This window comes from Enoplosus armatus, chromosome 6 (genome assembly GCF_043641665.1).
Source record: "Enoplosus armatus isolate fEnoArm2 chromosome 6, fEnoArm2.hap1, whole genome shotgun sequence".
Taxonomy (NCBI): Eukaryota; Metazoa; Chordata; class Actinopteri; order Centrarchiformes; family Enoplosidae; genus Enoplosus; species Enoplosus armatus.
Genome location: NC_092185.1, coordinates 8,172,984 through 8,197,899, shown reverse-complemented (window position 1 = coordinate 8,197,899; position 24,916 = coordinate 8,172,984). Strand labels below are relative to the sequence as shown.

General features: G+C 41.5%; 4 protein-coding genes across 5 annotated transcripts; 1 reads left to right on the top strand and 3 right to left on the bottom strand.

The window, feature by feature from the left end:
• Positions 1–323: 323 nt before the first annotated feature.
• Positions 324–4,556, bottom strand: LOC139286192 (B-cadherin). The gene is made up of 13 exons (XM_070906928.1): positions 4,425–4,556; positions 4,158–4,313; positions 3,915–4,056; positions 3,657–3,829; positions 3,438–3,566; positions 3,162–3,347; positions 2,832–3,076; positions 2,598–2,740; positions 2,284–2,508; positions 1,848–2,072; positions 1,634–1,764; positions 783–923; positions 324–621 (listed from the first exon to the last, which is right to left on the bottom strand). The coding sequence occupies exons 1-13, from the start codon at positions 4,431–4,433 to the stop codon at positions 373–375; spliced, it is 2,154 nt and encodes a 717-aa protein (XP_070763029.1). The 5' UTR covers positions 4,434–4,556; the 3' UTR covers positions 324–372.
• Positions 4,557–5,860: 1,304 nt separating this feature from the next.
• Positions 5,861–8,762, bottom strand: pdp2 (putative pyruvate dehydrogenase phosphatase isoenzyme 2). 2 transcript variants are annotated; one of them, XM_070907658.1, is made up of 8 exons: positions 8,682–8,762; positions 8,363–8,578; positions 8,047–8,166; positions 7,681–7,967; positions 7,480–7,585; positions 7,165–7,401; positions 6,761–7,060; positions 5,861–6,617 (listed from the first exon to the last, which is right to left on the bottom strand). In XM_070907658.1, exons 1-8 carry the CDS (start codon positions 8,760–8,762, stop codon positions 6,342–6,344), a joined length of 1,623 nt encoding a protein of 540 aa, XP_070763759.1. In that variant the 3' UTR covers positions 5,861–6,341. The 2 variants fall into 2 exon arrangements, with proteins under 2 accessions (XP_070763759.1, XP_070763760.1); XM_070907659.1 differs by having other exon boundaries at positions 8,363–8,545.
• A 1,595-nt stretch (positions 8,763–10,357) lies between these two features.
• On the top strand, positions 10,358–20,200 carry terb1 (telomere repeat binding bouquet formation protein 1). The gene is made up of 21 exons (XM_070908019.1): positions 10,358–10,394; positions 10,532–10,642; positions 10,861–10,992; positions 11,518–11,649; positions 11,899–11,959; positions 12,094–12,212; positions 12,346–12,474; positions 12,580–12,732; positions 12,828–12,959; positions 13,124–13,249; positions 13,600–13,742; positions 13,834–14,147; positions 14,241–14,311; positions 14,452–14,514; positions 14,967–15,197; positions 15,997–16,080; positions 16,699–16,764; positions 16,861–16,902; positions 17,988–18,076; positions 19,741–19,896; positions 20,004–20,200. The coding sequence occupies exons 1-21, from the start codon at positions 10,358–10,360 to the stop codon at positions 20,034–20,036; spliced, it is 2,424 nt and encodes an 807-aa protein (XP_070764120.1). The 3' UTR covers positions 20,037–20,200.
• A 1,936-nt stretch (positions 20,201–22,136) lies between these two features.
• LOC139287076 (uncharacterized) lies at positions 22,137–24,827 on the bottom strand. Its single transcript, XM_070908052.1, has 2 exons — positions 24,737–24,827; positions 22,137–23,810 (listed from the first exon to the last, which is right to left on the bottom strand). The coding sequence occupies exon 2, from the start codon at positions 23,801–23,803 to the stop codon at positions 22,814–22,816; it is 990 nt and encodes a 329-aa protein (XP_070764153.1). The 5' UTR covers positions 23,804–23,810; positions 24,737–24,827; the 3' UTR covers positions 22,137–22,813.
• Positions 24,828–24,916: the final 89 nt, after the last annotated feature.

Here is a 24,916-nt window from a genome sequence, read left to right as displayed (position 1 = left end):
AACAACAGAGTAAATTTTTACTTTTATTTTTATATTTGCCATAAAAGAAGTGTAACAATAATATGACATAATGGAGACAATTACGTGTGGAATATTTGATAATCAGTGAGCTCAGGACACACATACTATTAAATATCATTTGGTTTTGTAAATGTCATTGTTTACACACGGATTCGAGCAACAAGCCAGTGCAATGAACAAGTCAGAAAAACTGGGAATGACACATGAAGAGAGCACGAGCATCTCCCATCTCAAACCACAACCTCGTCTGAAAAAAGCCTTAGAAGGCAGCAGAAAGAGGTCACACAGAACTCTGAGGACCTTGAGCAGATTGACACAAATTTGGAGGATCTATAAATACATAGGGGCATGTCAGACCCATTCTGTTTTTCCTGGCAGTGTATCTGTGTCATCGTCCTCCTCTACCCCCCCTGTGTACTGATCAGCCAACCTGCTGAAATGTGGTCCCCAGTGGGCCAGGCTCTGAAAGTCCTGCTCCTCATCCGAGTCTGAGTTGATGGAACTGAGCGAACCCGCCTGTGAGCCGACGCCCTCATAGTCAAACACCAGAAGAGAGTCATAAGGAGGAGCTGTGGGGTCGCTGTCTGCAGCATGCAGGTTCTACAGGGGAAACCAAGGAAACATACTGTAGCGTTATAGCACCCACAAACATGCAGTACACATCGCACTAATACATTCTGTAGATCTGTACACACTTATATACCAAAGATAATCTTGTAAACATACTATAGGTCTAGTACATATAACTTAACATCACTCACATCCTCAATGAATTTGTCAATCTCTTCATTGGCTTGGAGTTGTAGGCGGTAGCATGGGCGGCTCTGGGCAGTAGGAAACACATCAGTGCAGACTTCAGGACGATTATCAAGCCCTCTGTGGAGCTGGCTCAGGTCATACTCCTGAAGAAAAAAAGAGGAAACTGACATTAAATCATTTGCCAATATTCCACTGAAACAATTCTGACATAAAAATATAGCACAGCCTGAAGAACATTTGTTTTGTGACTTTAGCATGACTGAAGGTCACAGGAGGGGTGTAGTGTGATGTAATTATTACCACAGCATGTGCTGCTGTGTGTTATGGTTTCCCCTTATTTGCCCTCTCCTTCCTCTGTTTTACCTGTCTCATGTTACATCACTAATATGGTATCTCCTGTAACTCCACACCTTGTTATTCCCCTTCTATCCACCAGCTGCCCTCAGGGAGCTTTCCACCTCTGCTAGCCATTGGATCACTCAACTTCCTGCACGCCCTCAGCCAACGTTCATCCCTTTACTACATTGTCCATGTTGCTTTGTTGCTGTAGGTGTCCAGCCAGTTTTCCTGACTCAAGCTGCTTTATGACCACCTTCTGCCTGTCTTTGGCCTTTGGATCTTTAGGCTGAACCTGCCTACTTTTCTGGCCACTTTTACTTAAGGCTTTTCTCTTAGGTTACATCAGGTAAAACAAGAGCAAAATGATCTTAGTTCCATGTGTGATGAGAAGACAAAGTGAGGTCCTTACTACTTCCAGACAGATAGAATATTTCTATTGTCCATGTGTGTAAACATACATTTGACAGGGCAGATGTCTTGTAATAACAACTGCATTAAAACCTCCTGCTCCTACCCGATCTTCTTCACCTCCTCCCTCCTCATCGTAGTAGAAGATGTTGTCTCTGGGCGTGTCTACAAGAAGAAAGACGTCCTTCTTTGACCTCCTCGTCCTTCTCAGCAACAGCAACAGCAGCAAGAGCAGCACTGTGGTCAACAGAAACATCTGAGCAACTAAAGACAGAACAAGTGAACCAAAACAAAGTGAGTAAGAAAGAACTGCAACATACACAGAAGACCAAAAATTGCTCCAAGAACTGAGGTTGCGAGAGAAGGAATGTGCAGACGAGGGGCAGAACGTGGGATGAAGCAGGTAGAGACAGCTCCTTGACATTGGCACACTTCTACTACCAGTGTGCTGTCTTGGTAGAGCATGCCAACGTCATAGATACGCATCAGCACATAATAGTCACCAGGTGACAACTCCCGTTTGGGGGCCAGGGCTGCCACATTGCCTGCAAGGGGGGAAAAGACGCAGAGTTTCAGTTTTGAGTAAATATTTGTTTATGTAGACATGTCATGCAGAGTTGGACTTCCCCTAGCACGCCACTGTTATATTAAGTGATGCAGCATGTGATTAAAATGTCACAACTTTGCAAGAATAGATTAAATGACAACTTCTACATTTTGTCAATGGGTTTGAATGCTGTTAATGAGCTCTCTTACTTGTGGAGTTGGTACTAATAGTCCAGTTGGTCCTGTGCTCCCCTTGAAGCTCTGCAGTAAACGGTCCAGCATGACCAGGTCCGTCTAGGTCCACTATATCCAGCTGAGCAGGAAAGGGGTCACTATTGCATAGACTGGCTTTCCTCTGCTTGATCACAGGAAGATGGTCATTCACATCTAATAAACTCACAACCAGAGTACCTGTGCCTGTAGCGGGGACAGTATCTAGAAGGATGAAAAGACACAGGGTTATTGTCCAGTCAGAAAAAAATGGAAAGAAGGCAGTGTTTTCAGGGAGAAAAGTATTAATTTACCATCATCGTAAGTCAAAACTAGGACTGTGTATTTGTTGTATTTGACAAATTGCGATTCTCTGTCCATGCTGCTTTGAACTTTGACTGATCCTGTGTCCTTATCAATGCTCAGCCACCTGGCAGTGTCATTGTGTAGTTTATAACTGAAACAAGAGAAACAACCTGATTAGAACTAGATTAGAACTGATTAGAACACATCATCCAAATGTAAACAGCATGCATGTATGTGTTTACCTAACGCTCTGTTTCCTGGCTGTGTCTGGGTCCTTAGCTCTGAGGTCGGCCACAGAACTTCCTATTTTTGCATCTTCTGACATGCTTACATGGATCTCTTCTGGACTGAAAACAGGCGGCTCGTTCTTGTCCACGACTGTTACGGTCACTGTGGCCGTTGAGGTCGACACTGGCCCAGAAAACGGCACCTCATTTGTCACCACCACCAGCAGAGTAAAGACAGGGGTGCTCTCAAAGTCCAGCTCCTGGAAGTGACGAAGAGCAAGGAAGGAAGTATGATGATGAAACAACAAAGACTTATTGATAAAAATGGACCAGGTGTTTCCCAACCTTGGCTGTTTTGAGGATTCCCTCCATTTTATTGGAGCTTGTGGTGATGCTGAAGTCTCCCCGCTCGTTGCCTTTGATTATCGAGTATTTGGTGTTGGCATTCGGAGATCCTAACTCATCCTTGTCAGTGACCTTTAGTCTTATTACCTCCACTCCAACCTCATTCTCAGGGACTGATGTGGATATCTGGGAAAAATCAAGAAACTCTGCTAAATGCAATTATATATTACATTTATTCTAACATTATTAATAAGTATTTGGACATTTTTAACTCACAGATGTGACGGTGAATTGAGGAGCATTATCGTTGCTGTCAGTGACACTAATGATAACAGTGCAGGTGGCTGTTAGCCCATCCCCCTCCACATCAGCAGCTTCAATCATCAGCTTGTACTCTGGGTGAGTCTAACACAGGGAAGTGATTTACAACGGAAAGTAGAAAAGAGAAAGTCTTGGAAAGAGAAGAGTAGTGTTCTCATTGTATTACTACATTACCTCTCTGTCCAGTGCATCTGCCATCACACTGATCGCTCCACTCACTGGGTTTATGACAAAAATGTCCTCTTTGGGCATTTTAGGCATCTGAGACATTATCCTGTACCTTATTATAGCATTGTTTGTCTGTGGGTCATCTTTATCCACTGCTGCTACCTTCATGATGGAGTCATCTGCAGAAGAAAACAATACAATAGTGACTATTAGCACTTGAAATTCACATTTTAGGAAGTAAAGCTTTCTGAATCTTTCTCTCACCAATGTCAGCTGCTTCGCTCACTCTGCCATAGAAAGGGTTCTGAGTGAATTTCGGAGCGTTGTCATTCTGGTCAATGACGTTAATAATGAGCTCCATGGGCTCCTCGGCCTTACTGTTCTCAATCAGTGCATGGGCCATCAGCTGCAACACACATTAAGTATGTTAATAAAGAAATAAAGACATAGTAATGGGATTAACTGCAAAAAGTGAGATTAGGTTTTTTGGGGGGTTTTTAAACTTACACTATATTTGGCTGTCTTCTCCCTGTCCAGTGGCTGGGTCACATACAGCACCCCGGATCGCCGATCAACTGTAAAAACCCCCTCAGGGGGCTGATCAGCTCCTGGTCCAGTGATCTTATAGGTTATCGCCACCTTTGCCTCATTGCTTGACTTGATCTAAAGCACAATAATACAGATATTTCAGTCAAGTCAGCTTTAGTCACAGCATATACATTTGGTGAAAATGCATTCAAAACAATTTAATTTGCTTAATACTACTGTGGTTACCTTCACCATGAATTTGGGATATGGACCCCTGTCATTTTCTGGAAAGTTAATTGCTGGAATAACCCACTCCCTCTTAATCCGCTTCAAACTGCCAGACACGTGTGGAAACTCAGCAGTGGGGAGCTGCTCGAGGCCCGTGACAGAGTTGTTCTGCTTGAATAAGGACTCATCATGTTAAGTCAGATATGTGATTGCAATCTAATTGATAAACCAACTTGAAGGTTACCTCTACATTTACCTCTTGATTTTTGTTTCTTGGGATTTCATTATTTGAGCAGTTGATTCTGTTGTTCAAGCAGCATGGCTGAATTCCTGCTGCAGCCAGAAAGGCCAAACACTGAGGAACAAACATTATTCAAACATCATCCGATTCAAATATATAAAAATATATTTTTTACAGGGATACTGTTTTTAATACTGCACTTTTTCAAAAACGTAGTTGTTCAATATAAACATATGTGGTTTGTTTTTCAGAAACGAAAAACACACTAAAAGCCACTACGACAGAGTAAAGATTTCAAACAATTAAGACAAAGAAAGTGAAAAACAAAAACCAATAAATAAACATTATAATCATAAAACGATATAATGGTGGGCTTTATATCATTTTAAAGACAGTTTAAGGCTTTAAACAAAGTTGGCAGTTTTCTGACTGTTGTTGTAGTGGCCCAGGCACAACTAAAAACTGATGACTGAAGAAAAAATATACCTTATTACTCCAACTTTTAACACTCACCTGGACTTGGCACAGCAAAAAGAGCACCCTCAAAGTCCTGCTGCTCCCCATCAGCTCCTCCAGTACACACAGCCTACAGATCGTTCCTCCACCGCCACTGAACTGACCCTCTGAACTGGATCTGCTGCTTTGTTCCAATGACAGCCGTCCAAGTTTGTGGCATTCACTAACCCTCTTTATTAACAGTTTTTCACCTTCAGAGTTTCTCAGACAGTAAGATTAATCATCAGACTCACTGCTGTCAGTGTTTGGTCTTTTAACTGCCTGTGGCTACAGTAATCGCGTCTTTACTGTGCTCCCAATGATGCTAACTGAGTAGTTGTTTGATTTTATCAGCGAAAGGTTGGTGATAAACAAAGAAGCTAGAGGTGACCTCAGGCACCGTCAGACATGCAGGTGTGTGCAGTGAAGCTTTCCACTCTCACCTTTTGGCCAGTGTAGTGATGCACCTTTTTCTGAGAATGGCAGTGTTTACACAACACTTTCAGGGCCAGATTGGCTCCCATGACACTCAGCAACTAATATGTTAGCAAAGTTTATTTTGAAAACTCTTCTTCCCACACAGCAAACTCTCTTATTGGCCTCTGTATTTCACTTCATTCACTTATTAATCAAAATTTCTCTAAAAACACACAAGCAAAACAAAGTAATTTTTCAATTGTTTAATATGAAGCATCTGCGAACGGCGTGTCAGCTTAAATACATTCAACAGTATATTTACACAAAATTAAAAATATACTTCACAGCTTACACATAGGTAAACAGCCATGTAAACAGAAACAAACGTCACAGATGGATTGTCTAAAGAAAAAAGAAAAATAGAAACAAAAATGCAAACAAGGAACAAAGTGAGTGTCTGCAGTCTTTCCACCTTTGACTGAAGGACCAAAAGCTTTTCTCCACAAAATCTGTATTTTGACCTGAGAGATGCAGCAACTATAAATATGTAACCTATGTTACGTCTATGGAGCTGTGATTTCTTTTTTAAAAAGTATGCAATACAACACTGAAAATGGTCCTTTCATTTCAAAATATTTATACATTTATTTATGTAACAGGTTGTAATTTTTCTCCCAAAATATCCAGAAAATGACAGCCTGGAGAAAATGTTGGCTATGGTATAAACAGAGCTGAAAGCTATGATTTTGTATCTCTGTCCATCATTGTAAAAAACCCTTCTGTTAGCTGTGGTGAGGTCTGGCCAGGTCGGAGTTCAGATACACCACAGTAGCTGTGATATCATCCCTGTACATTCGAGCCAGGTCCTCTGGCAAAGCGAGCATAGAGGCCAGTCTCTCCTGGCAAAGTTCCCCATAATCTCCGGTGCCAAGAGCATGTCTGATGAGGTGCGTGGCAACGTTGGTGTCTAAGGCGGGGGAGGCACGGGCCTGGCGTTTCAGCAAGAGTTCATGCATCTGACCCAATTTCAGCTGCCTCTCAGATGGAGAAACTGGAGCCTGGAAACAAAGAAAGGACAGTTAGAAAGCATTTTACAGGATAAGTTTACAGGATAAAAACACAAGAAAATGGCGAGTGGTTTATATAGAAGTTGTGTGCTGTGAATGAGAGGAATAACAATACTTTCACTCCATACACAAACCTGCAGGTGAATCCCACTCAGGTGCTCTCCAACGAGTCGTACAGCCTCCTCGCTCCCTAGTTCATCCCACAGCCCGTCAGTGCCGAGGATCAGAAAGCGGTCCTGAGGTCTCAGCTTGTGATGGGTTATCTCGGGTGCCACATCCAGATAGGGCGGAGTTAGGTAGTTAGGTGGAGTGTACTGGTACAGGTTGAGAGAGTCCAGGTCCACTCCGGATTCCAGGCTGGCTAAAATGCTCTGCTGCAACTCATGGCTCCACTTGAATCTTACGTCACCAAACGCACGCAGAGGCATCAGAACCTGACAGCACGATAAAAGTTTAGGACGAGTGATTTATTTTCTAAATTCAGCAGTCCACTCATTGTAGAGTGCCTGTTAAGTGTTATGCTATGAAGAAATCTCACCCCGAGCAGTCTGTCATCTGTGACCACTGTGTCTCTCTCTGAGGGCGGGTGCTGGGCCTTGATCCGCTCCATCTCAGCCTGGTTCTGTGAGTTGTGGTCCTGGGAAAGGGGCAAAGCGCTCCATGAACCGTCCTCCTCCTGCACCCCCAATACTGCTCGGCAGTCACCAGCATTCGCTATGTGAATCCCATCTGTGCCAACATGAGCGACACAGGCAGTGCAACCGGCAAACGCAACCTGGACAGATAATGATATCTAAGTCTCAACATTGTGTGACCTTGAAAAGAGTGAAGCAACAACAAAATAGTTTATTACCTGGATGGCTGTGCTTTTCATCAGGTCATTGGAAAGAGGGACTTGAGCCTCCAAGGAGATGTCAGCGTCCAGCCTTTTGAAAGCACAATACAGAGCCTCTGAAGGACTAAACGAAAAGGGAGAAGATGGAAGGATGTAAAAGGAAAACCAATCAGGGGTAGGTATATACATATATGTAGATATCTATTTATATTGACATACCTCATGCCTTCACCATGGTCCTCACTGTCCAGTAATTCTTGCCAGAAGACTCTGAGGTGGTCAATGTAGAGTGAAGCAGATTCACGATAGTTAAAGTCTGCATGGTGTTTGTACCACTGCAAGATGGGAGGAACAGGTCTGTTATGCTCCATGCATTTCTCAAGCACCTCCAGGCTCTGCTTTGGCATCATTGCAACTGCAATGTAGTACAGCAGCCGCTCACTGACGGCCTGGGCACATGCCCAGCCCCCATGGCCGTCAAACACTCCAAAGAGCATGCCCTTTGACTGGAGAAGATAGAGAAACATGCATTAAATTGTACAACAAGGGAAACAAAAGTAGGGAGGTGGATGTACAGACATATACCTGTAAGCAGGTGGCTGCACTGCGACGGTCCTCATTTGGTGTGTTAGCAGCCAGCTGGTTGCTCTCAAACTTTCTCACAGCACTGAGTCCCCTGCCATCAAACTCTGGCACACTCACAGTCTGAGACACAGACACACAGATGAACTGGGTTACTCATAGCTACAAAGTAATTCTATACGTACTGATGTATGTGATTAGAAAAAAAACAAGCCTCAGAAACATGCATGGCTACTGTGTGTTTTCACATCCAACATGTCTTTTTAGATAATGACAATCTCTTCCTCATCCCAAAGAGAGCCACTATGATATCCATTACCTGCTCGTTACATCGCAGAATACTGTTGATTTGGACCCGGCTGAGCTGGAAGTCTAGATCCTGACGAGTGGACAGGTGTCGCCCACTTTGAGACCAATTTCTTGACTCCTCACCACTGAAGCTCAAGAGGTTTGTCCTGGAGGCACCCCAGGATGAGAAGTGACAATGGTGGACTGGTCGAAGCTGGAAAGAGGGAAATGCAACAAAGTGGGTATACTGATTAAACAAAAAGAGTGTTGGCAACATTAGAATATGGTATATCGTAAATAAAATGGAATATAAAAATATGGTAATTAAATAAGTCAATCAGGACACAAACCTGGACTGGGGTAGCAAAGGAAAGTGTCAATGTGCAGCTTGAAGCTTTTTGAAGGATGCTGGCGTACACACGTCCAGACATCTCTAATGGCCAGACGCTGTTTGAATGATGTTGTGTAACTTATTCACCCCGATGTCTACGTCTAGAAAAAGGGGAAACTAATAAGGTTATTATACCAGCACGATCCTTGTGAAGACACTTGACATTTTAAGAGCTAGCGTAAAAAGATAGCAAGCTAACCTAGATGTTCTGTAAGTTAGCCAGCTTCAAAATAACACCACAGTCAACGTGCTATAAGCCAATACCGAGCAGCATTAGCTGTCTTTATGACATTTCCGTGACAGGGGCAAGCCGGCTCGTCACTGAGTTGACAACATGTAACGTTAACTATAGCGTAGCTAGCTAGCTAAGAGAGCTTGGTAACTGGCTAGCTCCGCAAATGCGTAACATATTAGCGACCAACTACCCAAAACCTATACACAATTTATATGTTATCAGCGCATATGTTGAGTATGTTTAATAAACGATTAATCGATTAAATACGTACAAACGTAGTAATATTACGAATTAATCAAAGTCGATCGCCAACCACGAACGCACTCCATACGTAACAGCGGTGCGCCACAACGTATGACGTTGCCATCAGACGCACGGTTGTAGTTGTTGCCGGTCTTTGGCAGAAGAAAGAAAAGTGTCCGAAAAAGATTGTAGGAGCAATCAAAATAGACGATCTTTGTTTTAGCTGCTTTAGTAGACGCCTGGATCTGGCAGTTTGTTTTGTAGTTTACCTAGTTATTTGATGACATCAACTCAACAAATATTCAGTGGTCCAATATAATTTAAATATAAAGGTGTAGGTTTTGAGGCCATATTTCGGTTTCAATTTAGTTTTATTCTTTCTCGATGTAAGTAGTATTTTATTTGTTTGTTTGTTAGCTTGATACTTGGGGAATAGTGCTCAATGACAGGCGTTGTGCGTTTGGCATCTATCTGCTAACTAACTCTACACAAGTTTGGGAGTAAAGCCCCCTTCCCTCCTGCAATTAGCAATGGAAAATCATATAAGCTACATGACACATAATATTTTTCTGCTTGATTTCTGCTAAATCATAGTGTATAATCAGACACACGCACAATATTTCAAGTTTATCAGTTCCCTTTTTATTATGTTATAGGCTAGGCTCATCTGTGTATGTCCTAGTTTTAGTAATTCCCTAAACATGCAGTTTATTTGCAAGTTGGCCACACCCTGTTTGTTTCCATGGTAACGTAAAGTGCCGACGTTCTCATTGCCATTGGTAATGATTCCTGAAAGACACAATAGCTAGCTTTGGCTAACGTTAATGTTTTGTCACCTTAACGTACCCTCACCTTTGTTCAGTTAGACTTGAGGATTAACGTTAGCTACTCCTGAAGCAAAAGTTTTTATATTAGCTTGAAACAAATTCACTTTTAAAGAGCGGCTAGCTGAGCCGAAGTTAACATTAGCTTGGATATTTAATTTTTGTTTGCTAGGTCAGCTAACTAGCTAGCTAGCATCAGTTCTAAAAAGATAGATTGGCTAGATGTGGGGAATAAGAGGTGTTTTTTCTGTATTAAGTTAGCCATACTGTTATTTGGGCGACATTTAACCATTGTTAATGGCTTTAAAGTCACTGTGTCAGTTGAAGGGTCAAATGGACAAGAAAGGGGTTTGCAGCAACTCCAGTAATAGTAAGTGACATTTGTAAAATTTGCACATTTTGTTTTTGTATTTGCAGATGGACATAGCTAATGTAACTTTACGCTTTTACAAATGTATGTCTGTCTGGTTAACATTAACATCGCTGATTTCATCGTTCTGTTTTCAGCCATAAAGACAGATCTCAGTTTGCTGCTTGAGTGTCTGAAGTTTCAGATGAAATGTCCTGATTTGCAGAAACAAGCTCTTCTTGCCATTCACTCAATCTGTGAAAAGAGAGGTAATGGTTAGCCATCAGTGACAGAAACATACCATGTACATAACCTTCTCATACACACACTAAACATCTCCTCCTGCCCCATTTCAGATTTGTTGTACCTTTGAATAATTTTTATTCATTTAAAGTCATTTAAATCAGTGATAGTCATGTATTCAGCATAACACTTGTAATTGATACAGTTCCACTGTCTGTTTCACTTTAAATTTTCATTATTTCAGAGGATAATGTGGACCTGCTGAGAGAAATGGGAGGTGTGGCATTTGTGTATAACCTCTCCAAATCCAGTATTGTTCATTCGGATGTTAAGGAGACTGCACTCTTTACGCTTGGCACGCTAGCAGAAGCCAATGGTAGGTATGTGTCCGTGATAGTTGCTGAATTCCAATTCAGGGCCACATCTTGTGAATGATGCATTCCAAAAAGTTGTGTCCTTAAGTGACAGAGTCCAGTGACAGAGTCCAGCCTTACAGGGACCAAAGCTATGGATGCATTCACATTGTCCTTGTCAACTTGTTAATTTGAACATTTCCAAGTTTACAGGCAGGAAGTTGCTCTCACCAACTGACAAAGTAGTAAATATCAGTGGTAAACTTTGGTGCTAGAACAAATAACTGGCAAACGCTGTCAATGTTAATGTTCATTTTTTCCTTTTTTTTTTTGTAGATTATGGGATATTAAAAGCTGCAAAGTACTCACATAGGCTAGCTTTGTCGCATATTTGTATTTTATTGGACAAGTGTAGAACAAGCCTGTGTACAGTCATGTGTGAATAATATCTGTGTTTTGGTGTAATGTGGTATTTTCAACTGCAAGTCATTTTAAAGTAAATGTTAGTTTTACATATCCATAACACATTAAATCTTTCCTTCTGGTAGTGTATTGCCAGAATTCTCTGTGCAGAAAAGAGACATTTGCAGACATTGCTGGTTGGTTGATGAAAGAAGACATCCCGCTGACACAGAAGAGAGTGTCTGTCTATTTGCTGTCTGTGTTGGTGTCCAACAACAGTAAGGCTTCTCAACTGACTTTTTCTGTCACTTCACATGATATTTTCTTTGGTTTGGTTTAGTTTCAATCTCATGAAAGTCATTTCATATACATGGCACGAAATGTAGTGTGTATGTGTGTGTGTGTGTGTGTGTGTGTGGGGGGGGGGGGGGGGGGGCTACATTTGATATAAGATTTCTGAGAGTATGATGAGCTTGCTTTTGTCATGCAGACATTTGTAGCCCTCATGTGTCTGTGCGCTATTGCAGAATCAGGACAGACTTTAGCCCAAACCACTGGCTGTCTGGATATTCTACTGGACCTCTTCAGGTACTTTGCAATGTTAAACGCTCTTTAATCTCATGTAAATATCAGTCACACCAAGTTTAAATAGGTCTTTTGAACATTTTATTTAAAAAACCCATAGCACATACATATACATTTAACGGTATATATTTTTGCAGGGCCACTTCCCCCCTCTCCACAGAGGCTATTTTGAGAGCAGCTAATGCTACTCAAACCTACCAACTTTGGGCATCTGTGTGTAGTGCTCTTTGTGGATGTGTCAACAACCCTCAGAATGGTATCTGTGTATTTGTGCCTTGTTCTGTGCAGTTAATATGTAAAACATTGATGCTCTTGCCATCTAGTAACCATGTGATACTGCGTTAAGTTGAACAGTTTTTGCTCAGTTGTGTCTTTCTTTTGTCTTCCAGCGGAGGGTCAGCGTATTTGTGTGGCAGCCTTTCCCATAATAAAAATCTGGCTTCAGCAGATTGATTTGCCACGCACTGAGATTTTTCAACCCATATGTTCCTTCATAGCAATGACAGTTGCCAACAACTGTAAGTGAAAGAGGCAGAATGGCTAAACCTGTGGTTTTCTATGTTTGTATAAAACATCTACCATGACACTAATTATTGAATGTTCATCTCTCCTTTGTTTTGCAGCTTGTGTTCAGGAGAGTTTTTCTGCCTCAGGAGTTCTGGATACTCTCACTCTTGCACTGGTTTGTCTTGCTTCTGCAGCAGATACAAGCTTGTTGTCTTGCCAGCTTTCTGTCACCATGTCCAAGACCCTGTCAGCTTGCATCACAGATAACTGTGCGTATCACTCTCACACACATATACATACACCTTAACAGTTCACTTAAACAGCCAAAGTCTCTCCTTCTCCATTCGCAATCTATTCTTTGTAGCTTCTCTGGCTTCAGGTCTGGCTCAGTATGGCGTGGTTTCCCACCTCTTCTCCCTGCTGGCTAGTCCACACCTGGACCCCGAGGACAGGCTCTCTGTCTTACTCACCCTGGGCCACTGCACTGAGGCCTCTGGTAAGACTGCACAGTAGTGTGGAGTTTTGTTTCAACTTTATAGTTTCAACACTTAAGAGAATTTCACAGACTGCTACAGTCTTCAACGGTCTTCCTCCGCTTTAAAGTACACCTTGAGTATTTATGCTGTCCATATACATAACTGTGTTTCTTCCTGTCTGTAGAGGAGCACCAGTCCCAGTTGGTGCAGTGTGGAGGCCTGCCCCTTATCATAACGCTACTCACAGAGGACACAAGTGAGGAGGTTAGGAAGGCTGCTACATTCATATTGCAGACCTGCAAACAGGCCAGTAAGTTTTTTTATATCTTGTAGTCTTGTCACCCTACAGTCACTTGTATAAATATACTGTATATAAAGACAAATGACAGACACCTTGGAAAGCATTAAATGGAAACTCTGGGTCCAGGGTTGGCTCAGTGTAGCATGGTGGTCGTGAGGCAGTAAAGACAAGGGTTTAATTTTTTCCCTAACCCTTTCAGTGTGAAATATGTGAGCTACAGCAGTGCATTCCCTTCACTAACTAAATGAGTTCCTGAAAGTGAGATCAAATTAATAAAGAGAATAAGTGATTGAATAATACGTGGGTTGATTGTAGAATACAGAGCTCTCATAATGACTTGTTTGTCTTTGTCTGTGCAGCCTTGTCCTTGGGAGTGTCTGGTCTGATGGCAAGACAGGGGGAGGGTGAAAATATGGAGCATCTTACAAGCATTGAGTGCTTCAGGAGCTCAGCCAGAGAGTTGCTGCGCAGAATTGACCAGCTGGAGAAGAGTCAGGCAAAGGTCAGACATACATTCACACACATGGCCAGGGTATAATCAGCATGTACAGGTAGCATGGTGACTCAGGCTGTGTGCTTATGTTCATCTTTAGGAGGCTGAGGTTGAACAAGAAGAAACAGACCAAGGGCTAGGCCAACCATGTCTACTTCCTGTCTCACCTCTTCAGACAAAGGAGAGCATTAAAACCATCCATGTGACAACAACAGGAGGTGACAACAACATTAAACTTCCAACTGTCAGAAACGTGATCAGGAATGAGTGTGACAGTGAACTGAAGAACATGAGCTCCAATTTTCGTATGCGTGAAGAGAGGGGTAAAACAAGTGGAGGAGATATGTGGGGAGCCCTGATGTCCTCCCATCTATGGTCACTAGAGGGAGGCAGAGAGCCTCAAACAGCAGACAAGTCAGTAGAGTTCCTCAGTGCTGATTACTTCTTAAATCAGAAAAACTCAAATGAAATGATTACTGTTTCTTCTTTCTTTCTTTCTTTGTTTAGTCAGTTGTTTAAGCCCCCAGCACCAGTGAGGCACAGTGTACCAAAAGAAATTAAATGCACTAATAGAGAAGGTAAGAGTCACAGCTTCATGCCTTTAACTTTCTAAGAAAAAAACATCAACTTTGTTATAAAAAAATGTCTTTACTTGAATTTTTGTTTTCAGTAGATGTGTAGTTACATGTTTTCTCAAGTAATATGTTTTTATGTTAAGAGTTGCAGGGCCGTGAGATGAGTAAGGTGGAGGAACACTCACTCTCTCATATCCGGTGTGCAGGTAGGTGAACATGACGCTGTCCCTCAGTGAAATGCTTTCCATCTTTTATTATCAAATGGTTGTTGAGAGCTCAAGCGAGCATTGTGTATGGGCCAGCCTTTACTATATTGTATTTTAACAAACAGGAATTTGTCTTTTTTCTATCTTTTTCTGAGTTTTTGTAGATGTAGGATGTGGGGATAGTGTGGGTCCAAAGAATTTGGGTTACTTAAAGTTATAAGTAGGTCCAGACATGTAAAGTAAGATGTTATTTTAAGCACATTTTGTGTTTCTCGTCGTCCTCTACATGTCCAGGCTTACTTGGGAAGCTTGGGACTGTGTAATACAGCCACTCAAATAATCATCATTTTATTTATACTTCTAAACTTTAAGGGATCATTCAGTTTAGATTCAGATTATTGTAGGCAAACACTAGATTTTCATAAATTAATTCCCTTCTTTCTGTCCTTTAGGTTGTGTGCTGCCTTTTGAGGAGGTGACCAGTCGCACTTTTGCGTCTCTCCAAAACCACCACAGGTGTGACATGCACAAGGCTCTCCAGGAGGCCACAGAGCGGTTCAGGACTCATCACTGCAACCTTCTGTTCAGGAGAGAATACCAAGACAGCACCGTGGAGCAGACAGACCCAGACTCTGAGAGAGTTTCAGCAGCAGAGCCACAGAGGAGCTGGAAAAACTGGAGCAGTAAGAACCTTCAACATTTGAAATGCTCAGTAAATCATCTTATCAAAAGGTGTAGTTCTAGTCTCGTGATCTGATTGGTCAAAGAGTGTATAGTGCTACCAATAGTTCCTGTAAAGCACGACAGGGTTATGGAAGTTATTGTTGTGCTAACTAGAGTAAATATAATTTGTATTTATTTATTTTCCACAACTGTGGAGTGCCTCCTAGTGTTGGTAAAAGTGTTTTAGGGGTTAGCAAAATGTACTTTATATTTTCGTTTACTGCAGATGATTTTCTCACCTCACAAAACAACCCCCTTGTTGCCAAATAGGACAGTTAACCAACCAAGTAAACTAAATACCAAAGAAAAGGCCTGCAGCTACCATGAGGCTTACTCACCACTGTGTTGATTGAGGTCACTTGACTCGTCACTGCAAGTCGCTGCAGCTTCTTTGTGTGCTCTCTTTATGTTTTATTAAACACGCATCAGTTTTTTTCAAGTCTGGTTGCTTGTGGACAGAGAGTCTTACTCACTTTGCAGCTGCCTCGGTTTGAATAATTGTAAGACATCTCTGAACTTCATCATAGTGCATTAGCTTAGTCAAGATAAATGTACAAACCTTACCAATCTGGAGTTGATTAGATATGAGAGAACATAAACATGCGTGGTTGTTGTTGTTCCAAAGAGTTTTTATGGTACAGTTAATTTCATTTTCCTTGACCATTGCTTCATAACTGTTACTTTAGTGTCTTCAGTATGAAACGCACATTATTCTCTTTACCTACTACTATAAAATGTTGGATTTCTACTCTGCTGTAGAAGAGGTCGGCCTGACTCCCATACGTAAAGGAGCAGGGGAAGGCAAGAGCTCCCTGCCAGAACACCCCTGGAAGAAGCACAATGGTAAGAATAATGCAGCAAGTGGATTTTTATATAGCTCTTTAACACACTGATGTCTTAATCATTTTCATTTTGCATGTGTGTACTGGGTTTAGCAGCACTAACTGACTCATATTGCCAGACCTAAAGTCAGTGCATTGTAAACATTACACAAGGTGATGCCATATCCCTCTGCTTTGTCAGTGAGTTTACTGCTCTGAATTTACCCTCTGTATGAAATGTGTTATGTAAATGGCAATTTACATAACACATGCAATTCATGCACCACTGTGACTGGCTGGTTCTCGCTGTTTACGTAAAGGGGAGTGGACTTAGGGCAGGCAGTGAAATTCGGGCACAACGATAAAAAGAACGGCTCTCACCGAGTGCGACTCGGTTCTCCTTCGTTCGTACCAAAGACCCGCTGAAAAGAATCATGTTTTTCACAAATGTAACCTCACTAGTACAGAAAGCAGTTTCTCTGTCGCAAAAAGTTGTTCCTAAAAGCTAAACAAATGATTTGAATTCTTGCAAGCTGCTTCCTGATATTATTAGATGTAGGCCACTGCACTAACATACATGCACAATATTCTGTGTTCAGCGTGTAAGTAAGAGTAAGAGTGTCCTCTTCTTCCATCATAGTCATCACTTTGACGCCACTGCACAGAGGAGCTAAAAAGCACAAATTGACCTCTTATAACAAGACCGGTATGTATGTGACATTATCACAGCGACGTCTCACATTTTGTTGTCCTTTTAAATGTCACATGTCAACAGCATTGATCTCCTCACTCCTCCTCTCAGGTCCAGGCTTGACTCCGCTGAAAAGGTTTCGTCTTCCTGAAGGTAGGTCTGTGATATCAGATATGGGTATTTACAGTGGACTACTTTTAAGTGTGTGTGAATGTTATGATTCGAAAGCCTGTGGTGGGAGCTGTCCTCTGCAGTGTGTTCTTGGCAGCAGACAAACCAAAGAGCAGAAGGAATGTTGAACTGCAGCCAGTGTTCTCACAGTGCAGGCCAGAGCTGGTTCAGTGCAGCACAGCTGTATTAAGCTGTTTCACACTCTGTATAACACCCTGTGTGTGTGTGTGCATGTGAGCAAGAGAGAGAGGGTGTGTACTGATGCTTTTGTGTTATGCCAGTGACATGGTAGTGAAAGGAGAGGCCTTTTGGTCTGTTCCACAGTATAATTTTGCTTGTTCATTCACTAGAGTGTGTATTAAAAAAATATATTTTTATATTCTGTGGTTATATTTGCCAGCTCCTTCTTCTCTGTCTGCCTTCTCATTTTGCCTCTTCACATGCTCTCAGTCAGACGTCCTGTAGCCTAAAAGTTGCTGTAGTGTTGCAACATGGACATGTTGTCTTTCTATACATTATAGAGTACAGTCTAGACCTGCTCTATATGAAAAGTGCCCTGATATGACTTCTGTTGTGATTTGGCGCTATATAAATACAATGTAATTTAATTTGATTTCTGTGCTGTCATGCTGAGATTTACTGTATTTTTGTGCCTCTCAAACCATTTTCCAATTCTCACTTTGTGTGAGTTTTAGTTTTTTCTTCCTCTGCACAGTCCACATGTTCATTCTTTCCCTGCCTAGCTCAGCTTTCATTTTTTCCCCAAACTTCTCTTTTTCCCTGTATTTTTTTCTGTGTTCATTTTGTCCCCACTTCTATTCTCTTGCCTTCTCTTCCTTCGTCAGTCTGTATTGTTGTTTGTAGGGCAGCTGTGTTAGCCATAACTGGTGATGTAATATTGCTCCAATGAGGAGGAGGGCAAGAGAGAAAAGAGAAATTGTCTCTCTGTACAGTCTGGGGCCAGTTGACGTATTGTTGAGTAACAGAAGGAGTTGTAAAAACCTGGCATCCTTTCAGTCTGGTTTTTTTTTCACACATACACAAACTGTTTAATGTTTCAAATACAGAGAGAAGAGGGGGGAATAATAGTGGACATCGTGCTCTTGATGGTGAGCTGAGGACTAGCACAGATCACTGTTCCACTAAGAGATGGAAAGCACATTTTATATGTATATGTATGTATGTATGTATATGTATATATATACACGTATATGTATGTATATGTATGTATGTGCATGTGTATATATATAAATATACGTATATATGTATGTATGTATGTGTGTGTGTATATATAAACGTATATATGTATGTATATGTGTATAAGTATATGTATATGTGTATATGTATATACATATGTATATGTATGTATATGTGTATGTATGTATATGTGTATATATATACGTATATGTATATGTATGTATATATATATATATACGTATATGTATGTATATGTATACGTATGTATACATACATATACGTATATATATATACATACATACATATATATACGTATATGTGTATATGTATATATATATGTATATGTATATACATATGTATATGTATGTATGTATATATGTGTCAAAAATGTATGCAGTGATATTTGTATGGCCTGCCAGGTTTTCCAACAGCTTTTTAACAACATGCTGCAGTGCATTGAAGTGGAAAAAAATATTTGAGTAATAAAAGGAGGAAATATACAGTGGAAAGAAGGGATGGGATTTTCCATTTCCAGTTTCAGTTTGCTCAATTCCTGAGAATCATTTAGCTTTGACACTGCAAACAGTAATCCTGAGATGTAAAACTGATTTAAAGTGAAATAGAGGAGAAAAAATGTTGGCATGTATGCACGTATGTTACCAAACTGGGGAAAAAAAATGCCTTCATCTACAGGCATACTGCATTTTTGATACATACATGCATACAGTACATTACCTGAGGTAAAAATCTAATGTTAAGATAATGTGATGATAATGTTGAAGGACTGTGGTGGATTTGTTAATTTCAAGTTAGCCAATTAACTAGTAGATTTATGCCAGTAATAAGACTAATTTCCTCTACTTTTCAGGCAGACAAAGATTTCATTTTCAATATGAAAATCAACTAAAAGTTTGCTTTGGTTGCACAGTGAACAACTGGCTGGCATTTTTTTCATGTATGTAGAAACTGAAAATGTTCACATGAATTTGCTCATCTCTTGCGTTACAAAGTTGCAGTCTTAAAACACAGATGTCAGAGCGTCCTTGAACACACCAGTAGAAGGACTTTCAAAACAGTCCTTGCAACTGCAGCAATCATAATGCAACTTTGACACAAATAGAGATGTCACAACATCAAATGTCAAGTCTCGACAAGTGGATTTTCACAGTGTACTAAAGTAAGTTGAAACCAATTGCTGCATGGAGGCTGGAAAATCAGTTTGAAAGTGTACGACATGCTGTGCCGAATCAGAGTCATTTATGCCATGTGTTGTTAATAGGCTGCAATTTGCAAAACCACCATTACGGTATGTTAGCATTAGTCACACAGGCATCTTTAGCAGATGATTATAAATAGGAATAACTTCCTGGAAAAATGCACATTTTCTCCATTTTCATCTATTTTAGATTTTAGATTTAGTGGGGCTTTAGTAACTTGGCCAAGTGTCAGTGGAGAAGGCATTAGCAGTTCCAAAATCCTAGTGTTTGTGAAATGATAAACCACGCATACGAGGCACAGGCATTGTACTGAGTGATGTCCATACACGTGATTTGTCCACACTCTCCGGTCCATCTGACACACTGTACGTTTTGTCTCTTCTGCCATTCTTGTTATTATTCGTAGAGAAGGAAGAGGAAGGACTTCAGCAGTGAGGAGGTGCGTTACCTGCTGTGCGGAGTGAAGACTTACGGCTTCTCCTGGAACTCCATTTTGTGGTCGTATCCCTTCCAACCTGGACGCATGAACGTTGACCTGGCCAAGAAATACAAGCGACTAATGGTAACAAGAGAAAGTCTCCTTTTAGTAAGATATTTTATATTTTCTATCATACTGTCAAACTGCATTTAGAGTAACTGCCTGATGACTGCCTTTTTTTTTGCCTTCAGAAAGGTAAAGCCCAGGATACTGGCTGTGCCTAATCCTGGTCCTGAGGTCCTGGGCCAGCCCATTTATAATGGCCCTCTGTTGTTAATAATAGCTTTGATTTGTCTAAAAGACATTCACTCTCTTCAGTTCAAAACACTGTATTTATTGGAATAAATCTAAAGAAGCATTTACTTCATAGACTCATAATATATTGTACTCTCAGTATTTATTTATTTTATCTATATAGATTTTTGATACTTTGTATGTGGGTTGCATTGTCTGATAGATATTGTTAATTTCATTATTTGTTAAAGCATTAAAACAAGTGTTTGAGATTCTCTGTCAGCGTCTTCTCTGTCAAGTACGTTTTCGTGTTTGATTCATGCTAACCGACTTTGATAAACATTTTGAATTAGAAATATTATTATACTATTTACTATATGCTCATAGTACAAAGTGTCTCTTGAAACTAAAAGAAACCAGTGGGACTTTCTGTAAGGAAAAATTGTGCCAGATTTTGAGTGAATTAGATATATAACCTTTGAGCGAGGGCCATTTTAAAGTCCTTGTTTTCTTGTAACACCACCTACTGATGAATCACCACCTACACCTACTGTGTCGTCACATGCTCGTCTGCCAAGTTTCATTGCAACAGCACAATGTGTTTATGAGTTATGGCATTAAAAAGGCCCAGCCCTAAACACTTTGGCAACCACTAATACCAATTCTGTGTCATAACATTTTAGGCCTGGTCAGATTTGGATAATATTGTTTGGATAATAATAAAGTTGTTGTTTTTTTAAAAAAATGTAGTCCAGCAGAAATGGGCATGATCACAACCATGGATATGAGTGAAGTAATGTTCATTTCAGCAGTTATCAGCCATCATCTATCTTTTTATTCCTAACAAGAAGATACTTCTCAGGAAAACAAAGAAAAAACAATAGTTCCTGCACTTCTGCCTGTACTATTAAACCGAAATGTGTGTTACCTCCTTGACGCGCTGTGTCACGGAAGCAAATACCAAGCTCTGTTTTCTTTGTTTTTGTACTCGGGCCATCAGAGTCCACAGCGAGACAGGAAATCAACAAGGAGAAGGGGCACTGGAGTCCAGCACTTTTGTTTATTGAGCTGAAAGCCTCTGGTATGACAGGAATCACAAATAGTGCAAATCGTGCTTTTTATCTATTCTCGGTGTGCATCAAGAAGCTGCTCAGTCTGCTAACTGTATCCTTTACTAAAGGCTAGCATGACTGAGATCTCTGTCTGAAGAGTGCCTCTCCCTCTCCACGGGGACTCATCAGTGCGTTGCCAAAACCATGGGACTTAACCGTCCGCCATGCCCTGAGGCAAAGGCTGTTAAAGTTAGGTGCGGCTGGACAAGACAAGAGTGGGAGTGGAAGCTAATATGATTATGGATCATGCATTATGCACCACAATGATCTTCTGTATAGATTAATTATTGTATTTTAAAAGTTAAATGGAGCAGCTCCACGTTGTACATGTTGATGACATCACAGAATAGTCCTCCCTTCGTTAGGTAGTATTCTGGTCAAATTGGCAAAGTTAATCGTTATTTTAGTAAGTTTCATTTTTAGGCAGACAGAAGTGGCCTCTCATACCAATCCACTGACTATTTTGTCAAGATGTTGGGATAGCAATGCAGTGAGGGCAGGGGGAGTGTGGTGGGAGAAGCATGTGAGGAGCAGATTTCTCATGGACTGAAACGCAGTCGCACTGAAGACTTTTGACCCAAGCCCCCCGAAAACCTCCTTCCTCTGGAAAGAATGTGGCTTCGTCCCCCCCCCCCCCCCTCCTCTCCTCTCGTCTTCCCTCCCACAAGACTGAGAAGGCACTGTCTCTCTTGCATGGTCTGTGCTCGATTGGATTTCCATGTGTACACTGTGTCCCATACATGTACTGGTGTGTTGTTAAACATGCTCTGTGATGGAGAAAGCTCCAGTACGTGCATTTAACAGATCCAGGTTCTGCACTTTAGCTATGTCATATTCCACATTTGAAATGATGGGACGAGCCTACAGCTACTGTAGCTTTATGTAGCTAGTTTTTCCTCATTTCCATTCTTGAAGTCTCCAACACATAATAATATTTATTCTAGTTACAAAAAAAAACATGACCATTACCATAGCACATGAGGAATAATATATTTTATTTTCACAAGCAAGCCACTACTTGGGTTAAGAAATCCCATTATTGTATTGCAAATACAATAAGATGATGATCACACCTGTTAGAGGAATATTACAAGATCCAAATATGACTATGTTAAGGCATAAATGTGTATTGGACACTTGTATCGTGCTATATAGCGGTATGCATATACTGTCTCCACCTTTGGTTGCATTGCTACTGTCCCTTGCCTGTCGTTTTGCATTAACTTCTGCACACTGCAACGTCACATATCCACCTTAAAAAAGCTTTTACTTTTCCCTCTGTACTTTCACCCTCCCCTTCCCTTGTGTGGGGTTGTTATATAGCAATGGCAAGTCCCTACAAGAAATATGTGAATATAAGTTCTCAATTGGTGAATTTGCATAGAGAAAGATCTCTGCTGTCCAACAATACACTCAAGTACACTCATGTTCCCTGTGCTGTTTGAGTCCCCTCGAGCACACGCCTGCTGGCTGTATAAATGTATCAAAAACATATATGTATCAAGATTTAATCTGTGTAAAAACTGACAAGACATCAGTTTGTTCCAGAGTTCATTTGGCACATTTGGTTCATTATTGCTTTCAGAATTCATGAAAAGGGTTAAGAGGGTTTCACAGAAAAATATCCATTCATAAATCCTCCTCACACCCTGGATTCACATCAGCTCAGTGGAAGGGCTCATGTCTGTGATTGGAGTGTCATCAGGGATCTTGACATCAGTTGGAATGAGGTCAGCGACAAGGTCGTTTCCTTTCAGCTCCAAGCCCTTTAGGAGTCCACTAAGACTTTCTTCGTTGACATCACTCACAAGCTGCTCCAAATTCCCTGCCGCCTCCACCTCCATCAGCTTTTCCAGAGACTCTGATGTTTCCTCAGACTTTTCCGGCTCAAACGTGGAAATCACAGAGACCTCAGCACTGTCTTGGCATTCCTGAGTCACCGGGATGTCTGAGAGCTTGTCAGCATTAACTGGGGCTGGAATGGGAACTGGGGAGGGAGGAGTGTTAGGTTGGAGAGTTACATCAGGGACACCCATGTCGATCAAAGGGGGTGAAGAAAGCACCGGATCAGGGTGAGACTCTTGAGTAAGCAGGTCTGTCTGCGGCTCCAGGGCCTCGGCTGGGGCTGGTAATGACTCTAAAATGGGCTCTGGGACCGCCTCAACTTCTGCTTCTGGATTTGAGGTAGGCTCTGGTTCGGGAACAGGCTCTGGAGCTGGTTCGGGAACAGGCTCTGGAGCTGGTTCTGGAGCAAGCTGAGTTTCAGCAACAGGTTTTGGTTCTGCAGCAGGTTCTGGAGGTGATGGTTCGCTAACTGAGACCAGGGGCTCGAGTTGGACTGGAGCTGGGGTTTCCTTTGCCACAGGCTCTGGTTCAGCATCATTTAGTGGGGCTGGGGCAGCAGGAGCTTCCACCTCTTTACACTCTGATACACATTCTTCAGTGGGTAAACACGCCATGAGTGTCACTGGCTCCCCCACCACCACATCGAGACTCTCTGTGCCAACGGCCTCCAGAGTCTGCGTTATCCCGGCCTCTTCTGCTGGCTCTGGAGCTGCTGGCACCTCTTCGGTCTTCTGTTCAGTGGCAGCAGTTTCAGCACTGTTGGCTGGGCCATCTAGCTTTCTGCTGAACCGGTTTCCCATGATGAACCTGCGCAGAAGTTCAAAATGAAGCCACACTTATTTTATATGATAAAATGTAAAATTCGGAGGTTTCAAAAAGTACATTCAAACTTTGCTTTAGCTCAATATTAGAAAAGATTCCTGTTGCAGGAGTTGTACGTTAAGTTCAGAGCTTTTCTTGCAAATTCATGAATATGCAATTGTTGAAGGTTACAAAAACAACAAAAAGTAAAGAGAGAAACTTTCTTAAACTTGTCAGAGTTCACTGAACTGGTTGAGCAAAAATATTCCAGAGTGTGTGTGTGAAGGTACATTGTGTTCTCTGGTCTCTTGTCCCGGGCTGCATGTACAGCATGTCCTATGTAGTGCGGGGATATGATATGTGTCTTTACACTGGATGTTTCTGGAGTGCCCGAGCATCATTTAAAGCGTTTGTTTGTTTGTTTGATTCTTTCTTTCTTGCCCGCTTTGCACAGCATGCCACCTCGAAAGATCTGAAATAAAGTCTGGACAAGTTCAGACGTGCACTGAAAACGTTTACCACTTCATATCACGTAACAGCCCCCCTGAAAGAAAGATTATAGTTGATGTTGTATTATTTTATATTGTCTAAAAAGCATTGTTTTTATTTTCTAATTATTCTGTAAAACAACCACACCTTGTCCGAGCTGTGCTGTCTGACACAACCATGAGCCACATACGCAGTTTGAACAGTTTTATTATTTAACATAATGACAAAACAAATATCCAGATTCAAATGATTAATTATCAACTCAACCAATATATGCGCTAATTGCCATTAATTGCTGGTCTAAGCAAAACGAACAAAGAGACTCTTGCAGACGACCCCGCCTCCCTCTCGCGCTCAACAAACTTAAAACGACCCAAAGTGTTCAAAAGTAAAAACAGTTCCGGTTATAACGTGCACCTCAAAGTAGATAAGTCGTCACCAACCTTTTGAACCTTTTCGCGTTTGCAGTAAAGGTAGATAAAGTCGCAGATGATCTCGCACTCCCGACTTGGAGACGTCCGCACGTCAGACTGTCTGCTGAAGCCAAGCAGTCCTCTGGTTGAGGCGCGCACCAGCGGAGCCCCGCGCCGTGCGCGTTCACGTCCACGGTCTAAGCGCGTGCA

Coding starts and splice junctions, on each gene's coding strand:
- LOC139287076 (XM_070908052.1), bottom strand. CDS start 23,803: ATGGGAAACCGGTTCAGCAGAAAGCTAGATGGCCCAGCCAACAGTGCT.
- pdp2 (XM_070907658.1), bottom strand. CDS start 8,762: ATGTCTGGACGTGTGTACGCCAGCATCCTTCAAAAAGCTTCAAGCTGC. Junction 8,167..8,362: donor TTCTGCGATGTAACGAGCAG/GTAATGGATATC, acceptor TCTGTGTCTCAG/ACTGTGAGTGTGCCAGAGTT. Junction 7,968..8,046: donor GTGCAGCCACCTGCTTACAG/GTATATGTCTGT, acceptor TATCTTCTCCAG/TCAAAGGGCATGCTCTTTGG.
- terb1 (XM_070908019.1), top strand. CDS start 10,358: ATGGACAAGAAAGGGGTTTGCAGCAACTCCAGTAATA. Junction 12,960..13,123: donor CCACTGCACTGAGGCCTCTG/GTAAGACTGCAC, acceptor TCCTGTCTGTAG/AGGAGCACCAGTCCCAGTTG. Junction 14,312..14,451: donor TAAATGCACTAATAGAGAAG/GTAAGAGTCACA, acceptor TTTTATGTTAAG/AGTTGCAGGGCCGTGAGATG.
- LOC139286192 (XM_070906928.1), bottom strand. Junction 2,741..2,831: donor GCCAGGAAACAGAGCGTTAG/GTAAACACATAC, acceptor CTCTTGTTTCAG/TTATAAACTACACAATGACA. Junction 1,765..1,847: donor AGCAATTTTTGGTCTTCTGT/GTATGTTGCAGT, acceptor TGTTGACCACAG/TGCTGCTCTTGCTGCTGTTG.